Source organism: Mugil cephalus, chromosome 1 (assembly GCF_022458985.1).
Source record: "Mugil cephalus isolate CIBA_MC_2020 chromosome 1, CIBA_Mcephalus_1.1, whole genome shotgun sequence".
Lineage (NCBI taxonomy): Eukaryota > Metazoa > Chordata > Actinopteri > Mugiliformes > Mugilidae > Mugil > Mugil cephalus.
In genome coordinates this window covers 23,334,287-23,353,042 of record NC_061770.1, presented here as the reverse complement: position 1 = coordinate 23,353,042, position 18,756 = coordinate 23,334,287, and the positions used below count along the sequence as shown (strand labels likewise).

Sequence of the window (18,756 nt, the reverse complement as noted above, 5' to 3'; positions counted from 1 at the left end):
GCCAGTCGTACAATGTGTCTGTGTCTGTGTGGTTTAATCCTATGGAGCTAAAATAGCAGCTTGATTAATTGCAATTAATTGAAATTGAAGTATTTTATAGTTTATTCATTCATAAATTCATTAAAAAAAAGAAGAATAGATCAGTGTGAAGAGCAGCAGCTGTGGGTGAACGTCTCAGAACACGTTGGCAGAGTGAAGCAGAAGTTTGTGGTTTTCATTTTTCCGCTTTGACGTCAAAAAATAATTTGTAAAAATAAATAAATTCATACAAATACAATACAATTCACAAACACCCACCCACTCCTCTGGTCTCAGCGCCACATTATTAAATCTCAGAAGACAAGTTTCACATGCAACATCTAAAGAAATATCAAGAAGAAGAAAATATCTAAATAAAATATGATAATAACCTTAAATCATTTTCTAATAGATCCCAATTTCAACTCAACCCTCATCTTTATTTTTATTTTTCTAAATCAATCACATCTGTTGCCTCCTTCTCTAATGGAGCCTTTGAACAGATCCAGTTTTTCCTAATTATTTTCTTTGTGATTGTGTAAAACGAGAGAAAGACCTTTTTATCCTTAGCTGAAACTTTATTCAAATTATGTAAATCTCCTAATAATATACAATATGTTAGTTTGGTTCATGGCCTGTTTTGTTCGACCAAACCAAATTTATTTTATTTTACGGTAGAGTAGGTGTAACAAAGTTACGTCAGTGTTGCCACATTTTAGACAGTTACTGTTTTCTGACTTTTTTCTCAGAAAGTCTGAATTTGACAAAAAAGTCTGAATTTTCAGAATTTTTTTTTCACAAGAGCTTTTTCCTGAGAATTCTGACTTTTTTCTCTGAATTTTAATTTTAATCTCAGAGTTTTGACTTTTTTATCTGAATTTTAATATCAGAATTTCGACTTTTTTTCTAAGAATTTCGACTTTTTTTCTAAGAATTTCGACTTTTTTTCTAAGAATTTCGACTTTTTTTCTCTGAATTTTAATTTTAATTTCAGAGTTTTGACTTTTTTCTCTGAATTTTAATTTTAATCTCAGAATTTTGACTTTTTTCTCTGAATTTTTATTTTAATCTCAGAATTTGACTTTTTTCTCAGAATTCTAACTTTAATCTAAGAATTCTGAGAAAACCAATTCTTCTTGTCTCTCCTGATGACAGCTGGGATAGACTCCAGCGCCCCCCATGACCCTATAAGATAAGAAGCAGTAGCAGAAGATGAGATGAGATGAGAATTCTTCTTGTAAATCCGTTGTAAATAGTTTTGATGGTGTATCATCCCAGGACAGTTCTTCCTCTTGTTTATGCAAATAACTTCGCCCAGTATCATCCAAGAATTATTATTTTTTTATTGGATTATTTATCCAGGGTCACACTGGAACCACTGCACCACGTGTCCAATGTATGTTCAGTTGCAAAAGTTTTTCATTTCATAGTTACTCAGGTTCTGATGTGAATGTGTCAGTGCTGTTATGAGGAGTAAAGAGGCCTGATGATTCAACATGTTATAGAAGCTTTCAAAGATAATCCTTTTATTTTTCAGTTAATTACATTACTGTTTAGTTCAGGATCTGTCTCACAGCGCGTTAGGTTCATGCAGAAATACCAGTCTCAGTCTGGTGTGTCAAAAGATCTTATTGTAACCATGACAACGCCACTCTCCATCAGTCCGTCCCTAGATGCACAAGTTCTGGTTCTTCCGGTTCTGCTCCAGTAATGACAGCGACACTCATATCAGTACTGAAGAAGTTTTAAATGCCAGGTTTCAGTGTGAGGCCTCGTACAAATGCTGCTGCTGTTTCCCTCGTGGCTACGAAGCGTCCCTCCCCCTCCTCCTCACCCACTCCTCCCCCCTCTTCCCCCTCCGCTCCTGTCAGCCACACTCACTTGTCCTGATGTGTTGAAGGCGGCTGAGACCATTAAGTAAAATGACTCTTGGTTGCATACCAGCTCTGATAATGAAACTGTCACAAGGGGAGGGAGACAGCGTGATGGCTGCAGCCGCCGCGCTGATTAGGGAGAACATGGCTCCCTCGGCTGCTCCACCTTCTGCTCGACACATTTCATTATTTTCTGCTTTTGTTATGTAATCTTTTTTTTTTTTAATGATTAAAATACAGCTTTCATAACTTAGCCGCAGTAATCATGAAACACCAGAACCATCAGGCGTCAGTCTGCTGGTGAATACAGAGTAAAATCTGAGATCCATATGTTTATAGGTGGTTGTTAATCAGAAGATCCAGGCAGTCGCTTACACAATGTCCTGAGGGAAGGAATTAGCAGACGAGCACAGTAACAAAGCCTCGTGTGAGATCTTTGTACAGAATTATCCTAAAACAGCCTAATTGAGACAGTCTGAGGATATAAAAATCCTTTAATAAATATATTAAATATATAAAAGTGCTAAGATATTTCATCTTATCCCTGTTTATTAGAGGATTTTTATAGCTTCACACGGCCTCACTGAGGCTGTTTACTGTTCTCCATGACTCCATGACCTGATTTGTATCACTCCTAACTACTTTTTTCTTTTTGCACAGAATTACTTGTGAACTTGGGAAACCATTTCAAGGGGAAAAATGCTTTATAAATAGATTTCTCTGAGTCAGAGACGAGTTTGACTTCATGTTTGCTCTATAGAGGTTTCAGACTCTTGAGACAATTGGTTGGGAAAACAAAACTGAAATTGAATCATTTGATCATTTGTTTATTTCCTGGCTATTTTACCCAACACTATAGCTAGGGATGAATTTGCAAAGTGTGAAAATGACATTAACTACATAAAAAAATAAATAAATAAATAAAATAAATAAAAATAACTGCTATTGCTAATTTCATCCACTAGAGGTCCCACTTTTTTTAGTCAGTTGCGAACGTAACAACACCAGAACTAAACAGCAGATGGCAGCAATGTGCAGAAATTGCACTTATTCCCTTTAAAAAAAATTTGACTTTGTTCATGAAATGTTTTGTGAAAGTATGATTCATAATGTTCTTCTCTGAACTAAAATAATGTTGTTGTTTCTGGATTATTAAGCTGTTATGTTGCTGGTCCGTGTCCGTCCCCCCCTGAGCTTAAATTTCGAAATGAGTTTGACGCCCCTGGTTTTAGAGTCGATTGGTCTCTGTGTGATCAGTTTGCATCATCTTTGTCAGTCAGTTTGTCCTCTAGTTGCACCTTTTTGTGGTAAAGTCATTAGAGTTGTAAGTGGTTGGCGTGGCAACACAATTCCTCTGACCCCAGACTGGTTTATTTTGTGGGATAAAACTCAAAAAGTGTATTTTCTGTCATTATCGAATTATCACTTGGTTGATGCAATGTTCTAGGTTATGAGTCTACACCACATAGATTAGGGAACATGGGAGATGGGTTCTCCTCCTGGGACTAAAGACCGATAGGGATCTTGTGCGCCTGGGTTTTCCTGTGACGATGTGTCTCATTGTGATTCCAGTCACTCTTTACCCTGGACTTTAGTTTCATGACCTGTCTGCACAAGATTCCTTAAAGTCGACTGATAAAAACCCAGTAGAAAGTAACGCTCTGCAACAATTAAATCTATATTTTAACCTGAACACGTATTCTGAGAACAGAAAGCTCATGTGCTACAAACTGTGAGCTGCACATATGTATAGACTGTATAAAAACAGGCAGCACCTCAGCACCATGAATAGCATTTGACAGTACTCCACAGCAGGAAACCTCCTCCGTGTACTTTACCTAAAGCTCTAATAACTTTATCAAATAGTTGATGTGCAGCCTCCTTCTCTCTGTTTCCTCAGGATGTTTGGTGTCCAGAGTATTTGGACCGTTCGTCTGTTAGTGCAGTAGTTCTTTCACAAATGACGTCACAGTGAAATGTAAAACGCTGAAAAAGAAATTCTAGTTACAGCGAATTATTATTATTATTATTAGTATTATTATTATTATTATTTTTTGCTTGTGTATTTAATCTCTTAATCTCAGAGTTGTGACTTTTGTTTTCTCAGAATTGTGACATTTTTTCTCAAGATTTATTTTCTTAGAAATGTGAGATTAGTCTCTTAATCTCACAATTATGACTTTTTTTTCTCAGAATTATGACTTAAATCCCAGAATTCTGTGGAAAAGAATTCTTATGTAAGAATGGGTTTTATCTTTAATGGCATGTTTCCACATTCTTGACACACATTTTTTATTTTTTCCTTCTCCTACTGCTTGTCTCTGTGTGTATAGTGCGTTGCTTGTTTATTTCTGGTTGTGTTTCATTGTGAGGCATCGCCTTTTGTATCTTGTTTGTTAAAATTGAAAAGCTAATTTAAATCAGAAGAAGTTCTGATGCTAATTAGTGAAGGCGCTGTAGGAGAATAACTGGCTCAGAGGTGACTCTTATTAAACTGAAATCCCTGACAACCAGATCCGACAATAATATGTTTTGTGGCACATGACAAATAATAAATCCTACCTGCTTTTCATCACTACTCCAGTCCACCGACCTGTGGCAGGTGTTGTTTGTGCATTCATCTGGTTCCTGTGCAGAAACTTACAAAGGCTTCATGTGGATTTGTCGGCCTCAGATCAGGGGCTGAGCTTTTCAAACGGAGGCTGTTTGCGTCGTGGGGACATTTGGTTGCTCTCTGTGCGTTGTTGCACCGCTCGTGGGTGACCGTGGGGGGTTGTTCTGAGCCGGAGGTAACGCTATCGATATCTGTCAGGACCCAGCGGGAGGCCTGCAGCAGGAGGGGCGCTAAAGAGCTTTTAATGACATTGTTTTAAAAAATATCCCCCCGGGGATACGTTTGGTTTGGTTTGGTTCTGTGGCCGTGGATAAAACGGTAAATGGAAAATGCATTAGAATAGATAGATAGATAGATAGATAGATAGATAGATAGATAGATAGATAGATAGATAGATAGATAGATAGATAGATAGATAGATAAAGCACTAAACTGCTGCGTTTACAGCTTGTCTCTCCAGAGCCGGCGGGAAGGGGAGGGATGATATAACGTTGTGGGAGTCTGGGATCAGTCGAGGACAGCAGGACTCTCACCATGAAGGTTAAAAAACTTTGTTCATCTGCAGCTTCAGCATTAGCAAAGGTGCCACCGGAGCAGAGATGTGTTTGCTTGAGGCCAGGCCAGATAGAGAAGAGAAGGGGAGTTCATTGTGTTCGTCGTGGCATCTGATCAAACTGAATCAAACTACAGCGACTATGTGATGTTCGATGCCACCGGTTTCCTTCCCGATCCGATACCGAGTAAAATCCAGGCCGATATCGGCGATACCGATCCGATACTTTGCGGAAATACACCGTAATGGGGAAAAGAAAAATATTTCAAATCAAAACTTCATAAATAATACAAGACATCAGAGTAATTTATTTATTTATTTTAAACTCTGAAGTACATTGAGGTATCGGCCTCATTTACTATATAGTCGAGCTAATTTGATGTACGCTGTGATAAAGCAAAGTGATGCTTCGGTTTGGTTTTCAGAGATAGTGGTTCTGGTTCTCAGTCAAAGTAAAGTAACTTATCAGAAACTTCCCGATGAAAAATTAACAGCTGTTGCCATTTTGTTCCAGACACATTAATCCCGTGACAGTCTCTTATGAAGTCATCACATGAGAAAGGCGTCGCTCGTTGTGCAACGAGTCGAGAGCCTCAGAACTGTTGCGTTCTCCTGTGTTTTTGTTAGCGCGGAAAAAAGAAAACAGCTGTAGAGCTTTTATTAACTTTCTGCTCACGTTGGGCACCGGTGTGTTTCATGGTGTTTTTGTCACAGCAGCCGGGCATCGCTGATCTAAACAATTGTGCAGGTTCATATAGAAGAACTTTGTGACGGGGTCCGAAAAGCAACACATTCAATTTTATCTGTGCAGCGTCAGTAACAATCACAGCAAACATAAAAGAGTTTAAAGATACATTTAAATGCAAATGAATATAGAAATGTCTTTGCATGACTTTTAAGGTGATTTGTTTTATGACTTGTGGTGTGTTGATGTCCGAGGGCCAAATGCTCTAGTTTCACAAACAGAGTGATATAATGCATCACCTCAAGCAGTGAGTGGAGGTGATTCTGGAAGCCAGAAATAACCGCAAGCCTGTAATGTCTCAAACACTTAATCTCTACCCACAAGTTAACAAGTCACCCGGATGGGTCTAAGTGTCTACGGGGGCATGTTTTCACAGGTATTTTTGGAAGAAGGCTGTCAATGATTACCTGTAATGAGTAAGCTGTGGTCTGGAGGTAGGTCGGAAGAAAGAAAAATAGCGTCTATTAATAGGCAATTTATTCCTCATCCGGTCAAATAATTGAGTCAAATGCCTTCGTGAACGTTTCAAGGAACTTCTCTTTTTTTTATCTCTAGAGTTGTGACTTGGCCTAAAATAAATTCCCAAAATGGGTAACCTGGGACACATCCCACTGGCACACCTAATGAGTCACCCATGTGACGCTGTGGACGGGTGAAAGGTAAAACTGGAGGAGGACGTATCCTCCCCGGCGGCCCGCTAAGGGCAGACAGCTGAGGACTCTTCCAGCAGTGTGCTGGAGATAAGCTAATCAGTCGAAAGGCAGGAATTGCAATAACACTCCAGACTGGATGGCTTGAACGAGCATCCGGACTGTCCCCCCGTCCCGCACTTTATCAGGTGCCACATTCTCTGCTTACACCACACGGCGACGGACGCCGGGTTAAACGGTGTCAGGAAGCGCAACAGAGATGGCAGCGATGTTGCCATCTTTGGTGCGGCCATTAGCGCGTTAGCGGCGTAGCACAGGTGATGTCGTTTATTGACTGAAGGGATGTTAAATCGTGATCAAGGAATTATTAAATTATGCCCAGGCGCCCATCTTTAATCCGTGTTCGATTCTAAGACGCTAAATTCGGAAAAAATACGAGAAAAGAGGCCACGAAGGGAAAATATACGAAGAGCTAGGCCGCTCAGGTGAGATATATCAGCAAATAAATGCAGGTAAATTATTATCATCATCAGTTATCATCACAGCTTTAGAGCTTTAGAGGGAAAAAGAAAGTTTGGTGGTTGAGATTCTGGTCCTAAATCTGTTTTTCTGTAACGCAAAGTACGTTATCGTCAACTTTCAGATAGAAAATGAACAGCTGTGTGGTTTCTCATCACATTTCTAGACGTGCTAACGTTGTCCATGTTGTCGCATTTTGCTGCGTTAGGATGGAATAAAACTGCAGCCGAGCTTCAGACTAGCTGCTATTTGCTTAACTTTCTGCCCTCATTGGGCTCCAATGTAGATCTGATATTTGTTTTCATATCAATCAGACGCACATCTCCTCGTTTTCTGTGGAGAAATATTCACTTTCTCACCGCATCTCAAACAGACAATTCACTGTTTCCATTGGCAGCTCCTCCTCCACACCTGAAAATATCACATGTGGGGTTCCTCAGGGCTCAGTTTTAGGGCCACTTCTCTTCACTCTATACATGCTCTCGCTAGGAAAAGTTATCCAAAGACATGTTTATGTCTACCGCCCAGAACCTCGACCACCTCTCCTCCGATATCACACCACATGTGGAGAAACTCTGTGTCTTATCTGACGATAATTTAAGTTTTAACAGACGTGTAAATTTTATTGTCAAGTCCAGTTTCCTCCAGTTCAGAACCATTTCATAAATCAGACACTTCCTCCCACCCTCCGACCTAAAACAGTTATTCATGCATTCATATCATCCAGGCTGGACAGACCACCATCTCCCATCTCCATCTAATCCAACAATTAACAAGGTTAAAGAAGCGAGACCACATCACTCCCATTCCTCCATTTTAGGATACACCTCAGAATTGTTCTGATTGTTTATAAATCCCTCCATGGTCTCGCTCCTTCATATATCTCTGACTCTGCTGAGGCTTTTAAAAAGCACCTTAAGACCCATCTTTATTCCTTTTTTCTGCTTTTATTTTTTCATCCGATCACCCTGCGTGTTAACAGCTTTTCACTGATGTTGATCTGTATTTTATATGTTTTACACGACATGTTGAATGTGAAGCACTTTGCTGCAAATGCTCTTTGCTTTTAAGGTGCTGTATAAGTTAAATAAACATAAAACTTATCTTGCATTTCTGCACTTATCTCTGTCATTTTTGTTCTCTCTAAGGGCAAAGTTAATCTTGTTTTGTCGAGAAGCTGCAGCGTTCAAGACCTCTGGGTCATTTTCCGTTATACATGTGTAGATATGGTTTGGAAACCCCTGATTTACTTCCATCCTGAGTAGGAGCCAACTTTCTCTGATAGCACTCGAGCTGGGAAGCTGACAAAATATCAATTTGCAGCCATCCACCTCCACACAGTCCTTTATCTCCAAGGGGTCCAGAGACAATTACCCCTCATTTACCTCTTATACCTTCTTCTCTCCGTCCACTCCGAGGACAATGACTTGCATCACTTCCCCACTAGTTCCTTCATAGTGCTTTTAATCTCCAGGGAAGGAAATAAGTTGAATCACAAAATGAGTAACACAAATGAATTTTTTTTTTTTTATCTTTTCATGACGACTCTAATCTTCACCCTAAAACCAAGTCTTAATCTAAAAGAAAAAACCCGGTTGGACACGCACTCATGAGTCAGACATGTGTGTGCACACACGTGTGTAACCAGGCTTATTATGCTGGCTGTGTAATGGGACACTTGGAGGGAGAATGACGTGGGCGCCCTGGGTGCAATAATGACTGGAGAGGGCTATCATGTCTCTGAACTGTTACGGCTGTGCAGCTCTTTCATGTCGGTCGATGACTTCCACAGGGGAGACAGAGCAACTGGACAGTGGACGGTGAAAAAGTTCAGTAAAACCTGGTCTGGGTCTTATTAGGTGACATGCGAAGGGACCATTAGCCGACATGCTAATGGAGCAGAGTCCACATGAAACTCTACTTCAAACTGGCCTCGCTGGAGTTAATCAACACAGTTTCTATCCAAAAAACCATAAATAAGTGAGCGGAGAAGCCTTTAGACTGTGAAATTTAAAATGTGCAATGTCATCATTACTTAACACTGGTACTGTGACCATAAACACACACACACACACACACACATTATTTTTCTTTATTTCAGGCAGTAGAACAACAAAAAAAAATCATATATACAGACATATATATGCAAAAACAAAAGAAGAAAAAAATACAAGTAGATATATATATATACACCGATCAGACATAACATTATGACCCTTCTCTCCCTCCAAAACAGTTGTGACTCATCAGAGAATAGACATGAACCTTTTGAGGATGTTGAGGGGAGGGGCCTCCGTGCATCATCCCACAGATACTTGAACTTGGAGGCCAGGTTGTGCTATGTTTTCTTAAGTGTTTGTGTGCGTGTGTCCTTGTCAGGCTACATCCTGCTGGGGATGCCATCAAGAAGTGTCATTGCTATGGGGTGGGGGGTGTCTGGTCTGGTCTAAGTTGGTGCTGCACGCCTAATCATGGATGAATACCTGGTCCAAAAGTTTCCCAACAAAACACTGAATTGTCAGAAGATGATTGATGTTATTTACTTCACCTGTCAGCGGTCATAATGTTATGGCTTACAGTGTTTCTCTTACCTGCGGCGTTCATTTTCACAGTGTTGTTTTATACTTTTCCTCTATTTACTCTTACACCAAACCACAGAGGAGGTGACTTTAGTTCTCCTTGGCCCCGCGTGCAAGGACAATAAAGGAATTTCTGTTCAGTCACTCGGCCCCTTATCATCCTCCAGCACGTAACAATAGCAAACCAGAGAAAACACTGAACATCCTGCAGAAAGGGAAGTTGTGTGTAGATTGAATTTTCCGGGAATAGGAAGCCTGGTTTGATTCCGAGAAGGAGAGTGTGAAGGTTTTTCCCAGAATCGTCGCCTTTGCTGCCAGCTGAACAGTAACGTATTTTAATCGTCTGCGGCTGCTCCGCTCAACTAAAGCCACGCGGGTATTTGTGCTCGTTGGCTCCGTAACAAGTCATTCAGGGAGCTGATGAGATATTTTCGGTGATTCATCATGTCTTAGCCTGTGGGCTGTGGCGTCTCGGTACATTAGATGGTCACATGAATGAAGGCTGTGGAAGTGGAGAGATTAGATGAAGGACGTTTAGTCAAACATAATAAATGTTGCTGCTCACTGGACTAATAATGCGTAATAATGGAATTAGATATAAGAACAAAACAAAGCAGGACTCATGTTCATTCCAAAATGCTAACCGTAGCCCAGCGTTGCTTTAAATTGCGTCTGAAGTGACCAGAAGCTGCGAAGGACACTGAGCTATGTTTCATCATGGTGGTGCTGAACAGACAGCTCCGTCTGGGAGCTGTGGTCTGAGAGCGTCAGCGCTGTCTCTTCAGCACCACCGACAACGCCAGGAAACTCAAGGCTGCTAATCGTTAGCGCCACCACGCTCCTTCTAATTTGAAATGAGACGCCGCTGTGTGTTCTGTAGGCGCAGAGTTTAGGACTTTCTAGAAACGCATTCTAGCTGAGCCTTAGTTTGATTTAAACCAGTAACATTGTAGCATAATAACCTATGAACGACTCCAAATGTTTCTCTTTGTTTTAGTGCAAAGTAGAGCAAGTAAGTTATGTTAAAAAGTGTAATGAACTATCCTTTCACAAAAACATTTGGAATATCTCGAAAAATACTCTGCACACAGCCATCGTCTCTTTAGTGCTGTTACGTAACCTCCTGAGCTTCTGTTTGGTGTGTATTTAGTACAATGTACAATAAAGTAAGAAATTATAAAACTATTTCAATTCCTCAACGTGTAAATTAGTGACGTTGTAGCTTGTTACTCTTCATGGAAGTTGTTAAATTTTCACGTCATATCAAACTAGAAATGTTAATAAACGTAAATAAACTAGTTTCAGCTGTAGAATGTGATGAGGTTTTGTACCTTGTCCACTTTTGTCTTTAGCATCTTTTTCGCAATGACGTTTCTACAATGACTATTGTATTTACCCTTTGCTACCACTAGATGGCAGACAACAGTGTAACTACACCCCAATGTGTCTGCTAAATCTAAAAAAGAAAAACTAATAATAATAATAAAACTAATAAAGTAATAATGAAGTAATCTTTAATCTAACTTTTATTTTCACACCACTGTAGGACTGTAGGTTGTTAATGTGTTTAACTCTCCTGTTATGTTCATTTCTGACTGGGTCAGTTTGACTTGGGGCACATTTAATTATCTAAGAGTTTCAGAAACCAAAACATTACAATAAATGTCTTTAATATCTGATTATTAGCTGCATTTTTAACCATTCCAGTCGATATTTAGTGCAGTGGTGCAATTTACCTCTCACAGATCATGGCAGTTTTACTCGACGTTTTGGTTTGTTCAAGTTTATTGTAATTTTGTTTTTTTATTATTGTATTTATTTTTTCCTTTCATTAGGTGATGATCTCCTTTTAGTGTGAGATTGACCCAAACTCACCCTGAAATTATCCATTTTCATTTTATATGTAGATTAAACTGAGCAGAAAAATACATTTCACTTTTTGTTTTGTTTGTTTGTTTAAGTTTAAAATGGGTCAATTTGAAGGAAGCATTTGAATTTGTAAGAAAGCACGTTTACATGCACGTGAAAAAAAAATGTATTGCCTTAATCCGACTTTAACTGGACAACTTAAGTGCATGTAAACACGACTAAAATCAGAGTTCTTTTTATCCGATCAAGTCACCCAGATAGTGTGACTGGAAACCGATTTTTCTCCAGCACGTATACGCCTCAGTCGGACTTTAACTGGACAACGCGTCTGTAACTGCTTCTCTGGCGTGTGAACCTGGAACAAAAACATCCAAGAAAGACGGTTGCAGAAGAAGAAGAAGAAGGTAAACAGAGTGAAACCTGAGAGATAGCGGCATCTTATCTGCACCATAAGTAGCGCGCACATTACGTTCAAGATTAAAAACCTGAACTATTATCCATCTTGTTGTTGTTTGAAATGTCGGTCTGTTGCATGAACGACTCTTATTTATTATATGACATATTAGGTCAACCGGAAAGGGGCTGATATCGCCACCTAGTGTGCAGGAGGAGGACAAAGACTGGGACAAGGACCACATTCAGAAAATTTCAAGCCTGGCTCCATTAAGCCGTGCGTGCAAAAACACTGAGATAATCATTCTGACAAAGAAATCACCGAACAGAAGAAGGTGGTGGGCAGGAGCAGGAAGCGACCAGAGGTGGACGACACGGTGCATAATGATCAGGTGGGAGCAGGGGAGCTGAAGTCTCCAGTCAACGTCCGCGGCGGCTTTGGAGGAGTTAAGGCCGTCCTTCCACTCAGGAGCATTAGTCACACCTCCTTAATTTTCCCACCGACTGTGACGGAATCAGGTCCGGTTATAAAGGAGGCACCTGTTCACTGGGAGCCAGAGAGGAGAGGACGGAGCGAGAGACGGTCTTTACTCAGAGGAACAGAAGAAGAAAATGAACCCAAACATCCCAGTCTGCTCCTTATTCCTCTGGTTGTTGTCTCTAAATGTCACGGGAGGAAGCCCAGTCTCTGACCTGCAGGTATCTATCTATCTATCTATCTATCTATCTATCTATCTATCTATCTATCTATCTATCTATCTATCTATCTATCTATCTATCTATCTATCTATCTATCTATCTATATAATCTATGTTTTTCCCACACAGACTTTGAAGCGTCTTCTAGAAGAGGAGATCCTCGCTGCTCCCTTCTCCTCCTCCTCCTCCTCCTCTTCTCTGGAGGACATGGAGGTGCAGAGGAACGAGAGGAAGGACCAGGAGCCGGACCTGGAGTCGGTCCTGATGGACCCGGAGGAGCGTCCGTGGGACCCGTCCGACGCGTCCGACCGCAGTAACTCGGCCCTGGGGGACAAGCCCGGCCTCCTGGAGCGTCTCCTCAAGGAGCTGACGAGGACAACCAAGCGCTCCTGGGGACGCTACAAGAAGGGAGGAATGAGGAGCTGCTTCGGGGTCCGGCTAGAGAGGATCGGCTCCTTCAGTGGGCTGGGCTGCTGAAGGTTATTATTATTATTGTTATTATTATTATTATTATTATTATTATTATTATTATTATTATTATTATTATTACAGTATTTTCTTCCTTTAATGTTTGTGTTATTCTGATTTAAAACATGATCTGATACTAGAACATTAGAACATGAGTTTATCATCAATTCAGTCTTTTATATCTGTCATTTCTCTTTTATCTCACTGTTTTCTCTTTCTTTTTTATGTCTATTCTCTTGCTCTTTTCTATCTATCAATCTTTCTCCTTTCTTTCTCTCTTTTATCTCTCTTTTCTCTCATTTCTCTCTGTTTTATCTTTACCTCCTTTCTCTCTCACTTTTCTGTTTTTTCTCTCTTATAATAATCTCTACCTCTTTTCACTCTCTTATCCCTCCCTATTTTCTCTCGCTTTTCTTTCTCTCTCTTCTTTCTCTCTTTATTCTCTTTTCTCTCTCCCTCTTCTCTTTCTCTTATATCCATTTCTCTCTTGTTTCTCTCTCTCTCATATATCTATATCTCCATCTCTCTCTCTTTTGTGTCTCTACATCACTTCTCTCTTTTTCTCTCCAGTAATAAATCTATAAACGAGTAGATTATTGTTGTTTTTTTATTATTATTGTTGTTTTTAACAGATAGATAGATAGATAGATAGATAGATAGATAGATAGATAGATAGATAGATAGATGTGTGAGTCTTCCTCTGAATCTTTTGTAATCAGACATGTTTCTTCTTCCAGGTAACTTCCATCAGTGCGACCACAGCTGACCCCCCCAGGTGTGTGTGTGTGTGTGTGTGGGTGGGACTCCTCCCTCCTCTGCCGTCCATCCGTCCGTCCGTCCGTTCGTCCACCTCGTCTGTTTTCGTATATGAGCTGTTAAATAAATAACTTATTATAAACGTATTTATTCTTTCTCTTGTTGCCTTGTAATGGATTGTACTGCAGTAAAAAGAGTTATTTTGCACAAAGCTGCGTCTGGAGTTTCACTTTTCTTTCTGAAAGCAGCTGAATATTTACACGGGAATTCATTTCCTCATACACACCGACCGACGTCACGCTTCAATATGCACGTCAATCAAAATGCAAAACTTTTATTTAAAGATAAGTGCAAAAAAAAAATAGCTCAGTAAAGGAAACTTATTGAGGTCTAGATGTCTGAAGAAGAGGACGCTGGAGGTGTGAAGGTTGGAGGTGAACGTACGGAGGAAATCAGACTCTAAATCCGAATGGACAAGCTGGAAAGTCTCAGAGTCATTTGATTAGACAAGCGGAAAAAAAACCACAGTGACTCATCCACACACACACACATTAAAGCGACGGGAACGACTCAGGGGTCGTGGTCCTGAACCACTGAAAGTCACATCCGCTTCACCTGATAAAGTCCACGCTGGAGGACGTTTATCTGTCTAGTAACATCCGTTTAGTTTTGTCATCTGAAATATATTCGTTTCACTTTGACGTTGCTTCGCTGAAATTCTCAAAACCACCTGTTCAGTCATTGTTTCTCGTTCCTTTGAACAAGTTGCAAATGATTATGTTCGATTCTTTGCTGTTTCCTGCATTATCAGTTGTTTATGTCATGTTGATCAAAATCTATTATAATGAGTTTCTGTTGAATAGTCTCACAGTCACAACATCATCACATAAGGCCACATGCTTCCCTAAGGAGACTGTGCTATGTTCACATTTCAGTCCTGTCTTTTTCCTTCTGTATCACGATGTCATGTGACTGTCGGCACAAACAGTAAAAAGCGTGAATGTGAATCTTGTCCGGTCTCTTGCATTCAGCCTCCCACAATCACCAAGCTGTAACTTATAGTTTACACTAATCAATCATCAAAACTTTATCCATAGTTTACATCAGAAAATCCCTCCAGAGTAAACTGTTATATATTGACTTGTGTATCTGACTGTCTTATACGCACACGATGACACAAGTACTTGTCATTCTGACGACATGTTCACTGACAGTCAGATGAACTGAGGAATTTTGAGGAAGAGACGGTGTTTTGCGAGTTTTGCCATTTGTACAAACTGTTTTTGAGAAACGCACTTAACTGTTTTGCAAGTGTTGAGGATGATTTGAGGATTGTGACTGAGAAAAACTGTAAGATTGGTCATTCTGTTATTAGATTATTAGATTTATCAATTTCCAGTTAATAACCTTTTCAGGCTTTTAACCCTTTAAAGCCTGAACGTATCTCAGGTGATACGTTAAAGTTTGTGGTTTGAATTACTGTAACTCACAGTGGTTTGTTCTACTGAGGAAATCCAAAGTTTGGCTGAACACTGGGAAGTTCTGCTTTTGCCTGGAAGACCTTCGTGACATCTCAAGGGTAGAACTAACTTTGTTTTTACTAACAAATTCCTCCAAACAACTCTCTCTTCCTGGGGCTTCCTGGTTTTGCGACAGCAGCGTTGTGTCATCATTACTGTAACTGCAGCTTCTTTTTTTTCCCAGAATTCAAAACTTCCTTAGGCTTGTCCATGTGCATCCCACAGATACTTGATCAGTTTGGGATCTAGTGAATTTGGAGGCCAGAACAACACATTGTGCTTCTTCTTCGTGTTTCTTCGTGAGTTGTGGCTGTTCTGGTCTGGTCTGGTCTAGTCTAGGTGGGGGCTACATGTCTAAGTAACATCAACATGAATGAATTCCAGGTCCATAAGTTTCCCAGCAGTAAACTGAATTATCACAAGATGATCAATGTCATGTCCTGCTCCTGTCAGTGGTCATAATCTGAAGCGTCTGAATGCATCTCCTCGAAACCGACATTTCTCAAACCAGCCTCCAGCCAGCGACCCCACAACCATCACGTCTGCTCCTCAATTTAGAAACACGGTCACGCTGCCTCGCCGCTTCCTGTAGCTCAGGGCACAGCGGCGCAGAGAGGCGCCCGGAATGCGCGTCTACGACGAAGTGGAATGTGGAAGCAGCTATGTCATCCCCGACGTCTCTTATCTAACAGACAATTCTTTAAAAGGAGCCTTTTCCAGCAGCGGCCGTTATCAGAACCAAGTGTCCGGTATGCCGGTCCAATTCCTGGCATACCTACATGTGTCGAGATTAGGTATAAAAGAGCGGAGGGTGCTGCTGTGGGCTCCAGCATCCAGCACGGCTAGCAAACAGAGAAGAAGCGAAGCGAGCATCGAACCATCCTCTTATCCGAACCAACCGGCATAAACTCGTAAAGCAACCATGCATCTGTGTTCCATTCCCTTCTGCGGGCTCCTCTTCATCTTACACCTGCAGCTGTCCACCACGTATCCCATCGGCACTGGATCGGCGGACTCTAACCTGGACATCTTACAGGTGAGAGCAAACGCTGACACTTTGGTTCTTGGGGCTGCAAGAGACAGGAAGTAAAACAGAAACGGGCAAACCTATATGTGTGCTACAGTGTAAAACAAGAAACAGATGCTTGTTTTGGTGCATCCTCAGTTGAATACTTACGTTTTTTTGATCTTCGCGGTTGCTGCAGGAGCTCCTCCAGAGACTGGAGCAGTCGGTCTCCGACCAGACCGCGGTCGACGAGGCGGCGGCCTCCGAGAAGGAGAGCGTGGACGTCCAGGACCTGGAGCGCCAGGCGCTCGGGTGGTCGTCGGAAGCGGACGGACGTCGGCGAGAAACGGACGAGGCCGTCATCAGGGAACTCCTTTCGCCCAAGAACCTGAAGAGCCTCCGCAACGACTCGTCCAGGAGGTCCTCAGGCTGCTTCGGGAGGCGGATGGACAGGATAGGCTCCATGAGCTCCCTGGGCTGTAACACTGTTGGCAGATTCAGTAAGTCACGGGACCGGGGCTGGTTTAAATTCACACCTGAACGTGTGTTCCCCTCACTAACAACTTTCTGTCGTCTCTTTCTCTTTCCAGACCCAAAGTGAAGATGAAGTCTTACCTCCTACACCTGGAACTGCGACGTCTCTAACAAAAGACATTTTTATTTCAACGCTATTTATTTTATTATTTATTGTTTTGTGCCTTACGTGGATATTTATTCGAATGGATGTTAAGTGTTGTTGATGTTTTAATAAATGCGTGTAACTCCATATTAAACTCCGTAATGTTTACAACGCCGGCGCATTGCTTCACATCTTTCAATAGACAGAAATAAATCAGACTCCTGTTCGGTGAGGTCACTTTCAGTCCTCGAACCTGGAGTGGGTGTTGCCATGGTAACCTATTTATGCTGCAAAGCAACTTTATTTTGAGTTCAAGCCGTAATCTGGCAGCGATGTTTCTCTGTTGTATGAACAGTTTTCACTTTCCCTTGCTGTGAAAAGCAGGACTTCCATAACATTATGACCACTTTCCTAATACCGTGAAGGTTTCATTTGTGCCTCCAAAACAGTTGTGACTCATCAGAGACAGGACGTGGACCTTCTGAGGGTGTCGTGTAAACAGGATGTTGTTAGATCGGGGAGGGGGGGGGGGCTTTGGGTCCTGTGGGCTGAGGCGAGGGGACTCTGTGGATCATCATCCGACAGATACGTGATCGGTTTGGGATCTAGTGAATTTGGAGGCCAGGTGCCGGGGATGGCTGCTGCCATCGAGGAGTGTCACTGCTATGAGGGGTGGGGGGTCTGGTCTGGTCTAGGTCTAGGTGGGTGCTACATGTCTAAGTAACATCCACATGAATGAATCCCAGGTCCAAAAGTTTCCCAGCAGAACATTAAATTGTCACAAGATGGTTTAAATGTTATTAATTTCTCAGTGGTCATAATGTTGTGGCTGATCAAAGGAATTTCATTGCTCTAGGAACTATTTTTAAGGAAAGTTTAATCTGCTAAAAGCTTAATGCTAAATGCTAAATCATTACACACTCTACTGTCACTATTTAAAATGTTTTTGTTGTCTCTCACTGTTTGTGATATTTGTCATATGTGATATTGTGTTTGGTGTTGAATGCTTCATGTTCTTATATGAACCATGTGTACAGACTATAAATCAAACTATGCAATAAAGTATGAATCTGATGACTTGATGTTCTGCAAAACAGTAACTGTAAAGTGCTTCTTAGATGAGACTTCTTTACCTTCATCGTTAGCCCACTGACTTAACACATCAGGCTGATACGCCTTCAAATGTCGCGTTCTTCCCACCTTCCTTTAGCCACAGGGCTCGTGTCAGACTGTTAGTTTCGTTTGGCTGTGAAACGCTTGAGATCAGAGAGGAAAACGCCTCTTATCCGATCTGATGTTGACAGTTTGTTCCTGGTTTTGGGAAACGTCTCCTATCAACGTTCACTTACTGTCATGGTTGTATTGTATTGTGTATTTTTGATCTTTATTGTCCCCAAAGGGTAATTCAGCCAGACGACACAAGAATGCACAAAAAAACAACAAGTTTAGCCTTGATTTGTAAAGTTTCCCCACTTGAAAGGAACAGACGAGTCTATGCAGAGTTAAACTAGATTCCACTTAAAGGACCAAACATGTTTCCTCTTTCTATCATCCATTTATTTTTTAGTTACAATGGTTTGAAAGATTCAGTCATGAAGCAGTGAAAAAAACTTAAAACAAACCCACAAAAGAAAAAAATATATAATTATAAATAGTGTACATGCATCGTAAATGCATTAAACTTTTACTCTTTACTACTTTAACTAAAGTGACCTGTTTATGATCATGTACAGCAGACGATGTAACCAGCAGATATTTATATTAATCATTAAAATGCTGCATATAGTTATTAAACGTCTGCATTTCAAATCGTTTATTCTATTCTCACATTTATACTTAAACTGTATGATATTTTAATTGTGTTGTTTAACTTAG

At 40.9% G+C, this 18,756-nt stretch overlaps 2 protein-coding genes across 2 annotated transcripts; both read left to right on the top strand.

Annotated features, from left to right (window-relative positions):
- The first annotated feature begins 12,239 nt into the window (after positions 1 to 12,239).
- nppal (natriuretic peptide A-like) lies at positions 12,240 to 14,100 on the top strand. The gene is made up of 3 exons (XM_047602951.1): positions 12,240 to 12,513; positions 12,642 to 12,991; positions 13,718 to 14,100. Exons 1-2 carry the CDS (start codon positions 12,427 to 12,429, stop codon positions 12,987 to 12,989), a joined length of 435 nt encoding a protein of 144 aa, XP_047458907.1. The 5' UTR covers positions 12,240 to 12,426; the 3' UTR covers positions 12,990 to 12,991; positions 13,718 to 14,100.
- A 1,969-nt stretch (positions 14,101 to 16,069) lies between these two features.
- On the top strand, positions 16,070 to 17,052 carry nppb (natriuretic peptide B). Its single transcript, XM_047603274.1, has 3 exons — positions 16,070 to 16,292; positions 16,462 to 16,762; positions 16,853 to 17,052. Exons 1-3 carry the CDS (start codon positions 16,179 to 16,181, stop codon positions 16,861 to 16,863), a joined length of 426 nt encoding a protein of 141 aa, XP_047459230.1. The 5' UTR covers positions 16,070 to 16,178; the 3' UTR covers positions 16,864 to 17,052.
- Positions 17,053 to 18,756: the final 1,704 nt, after the last annotated feature.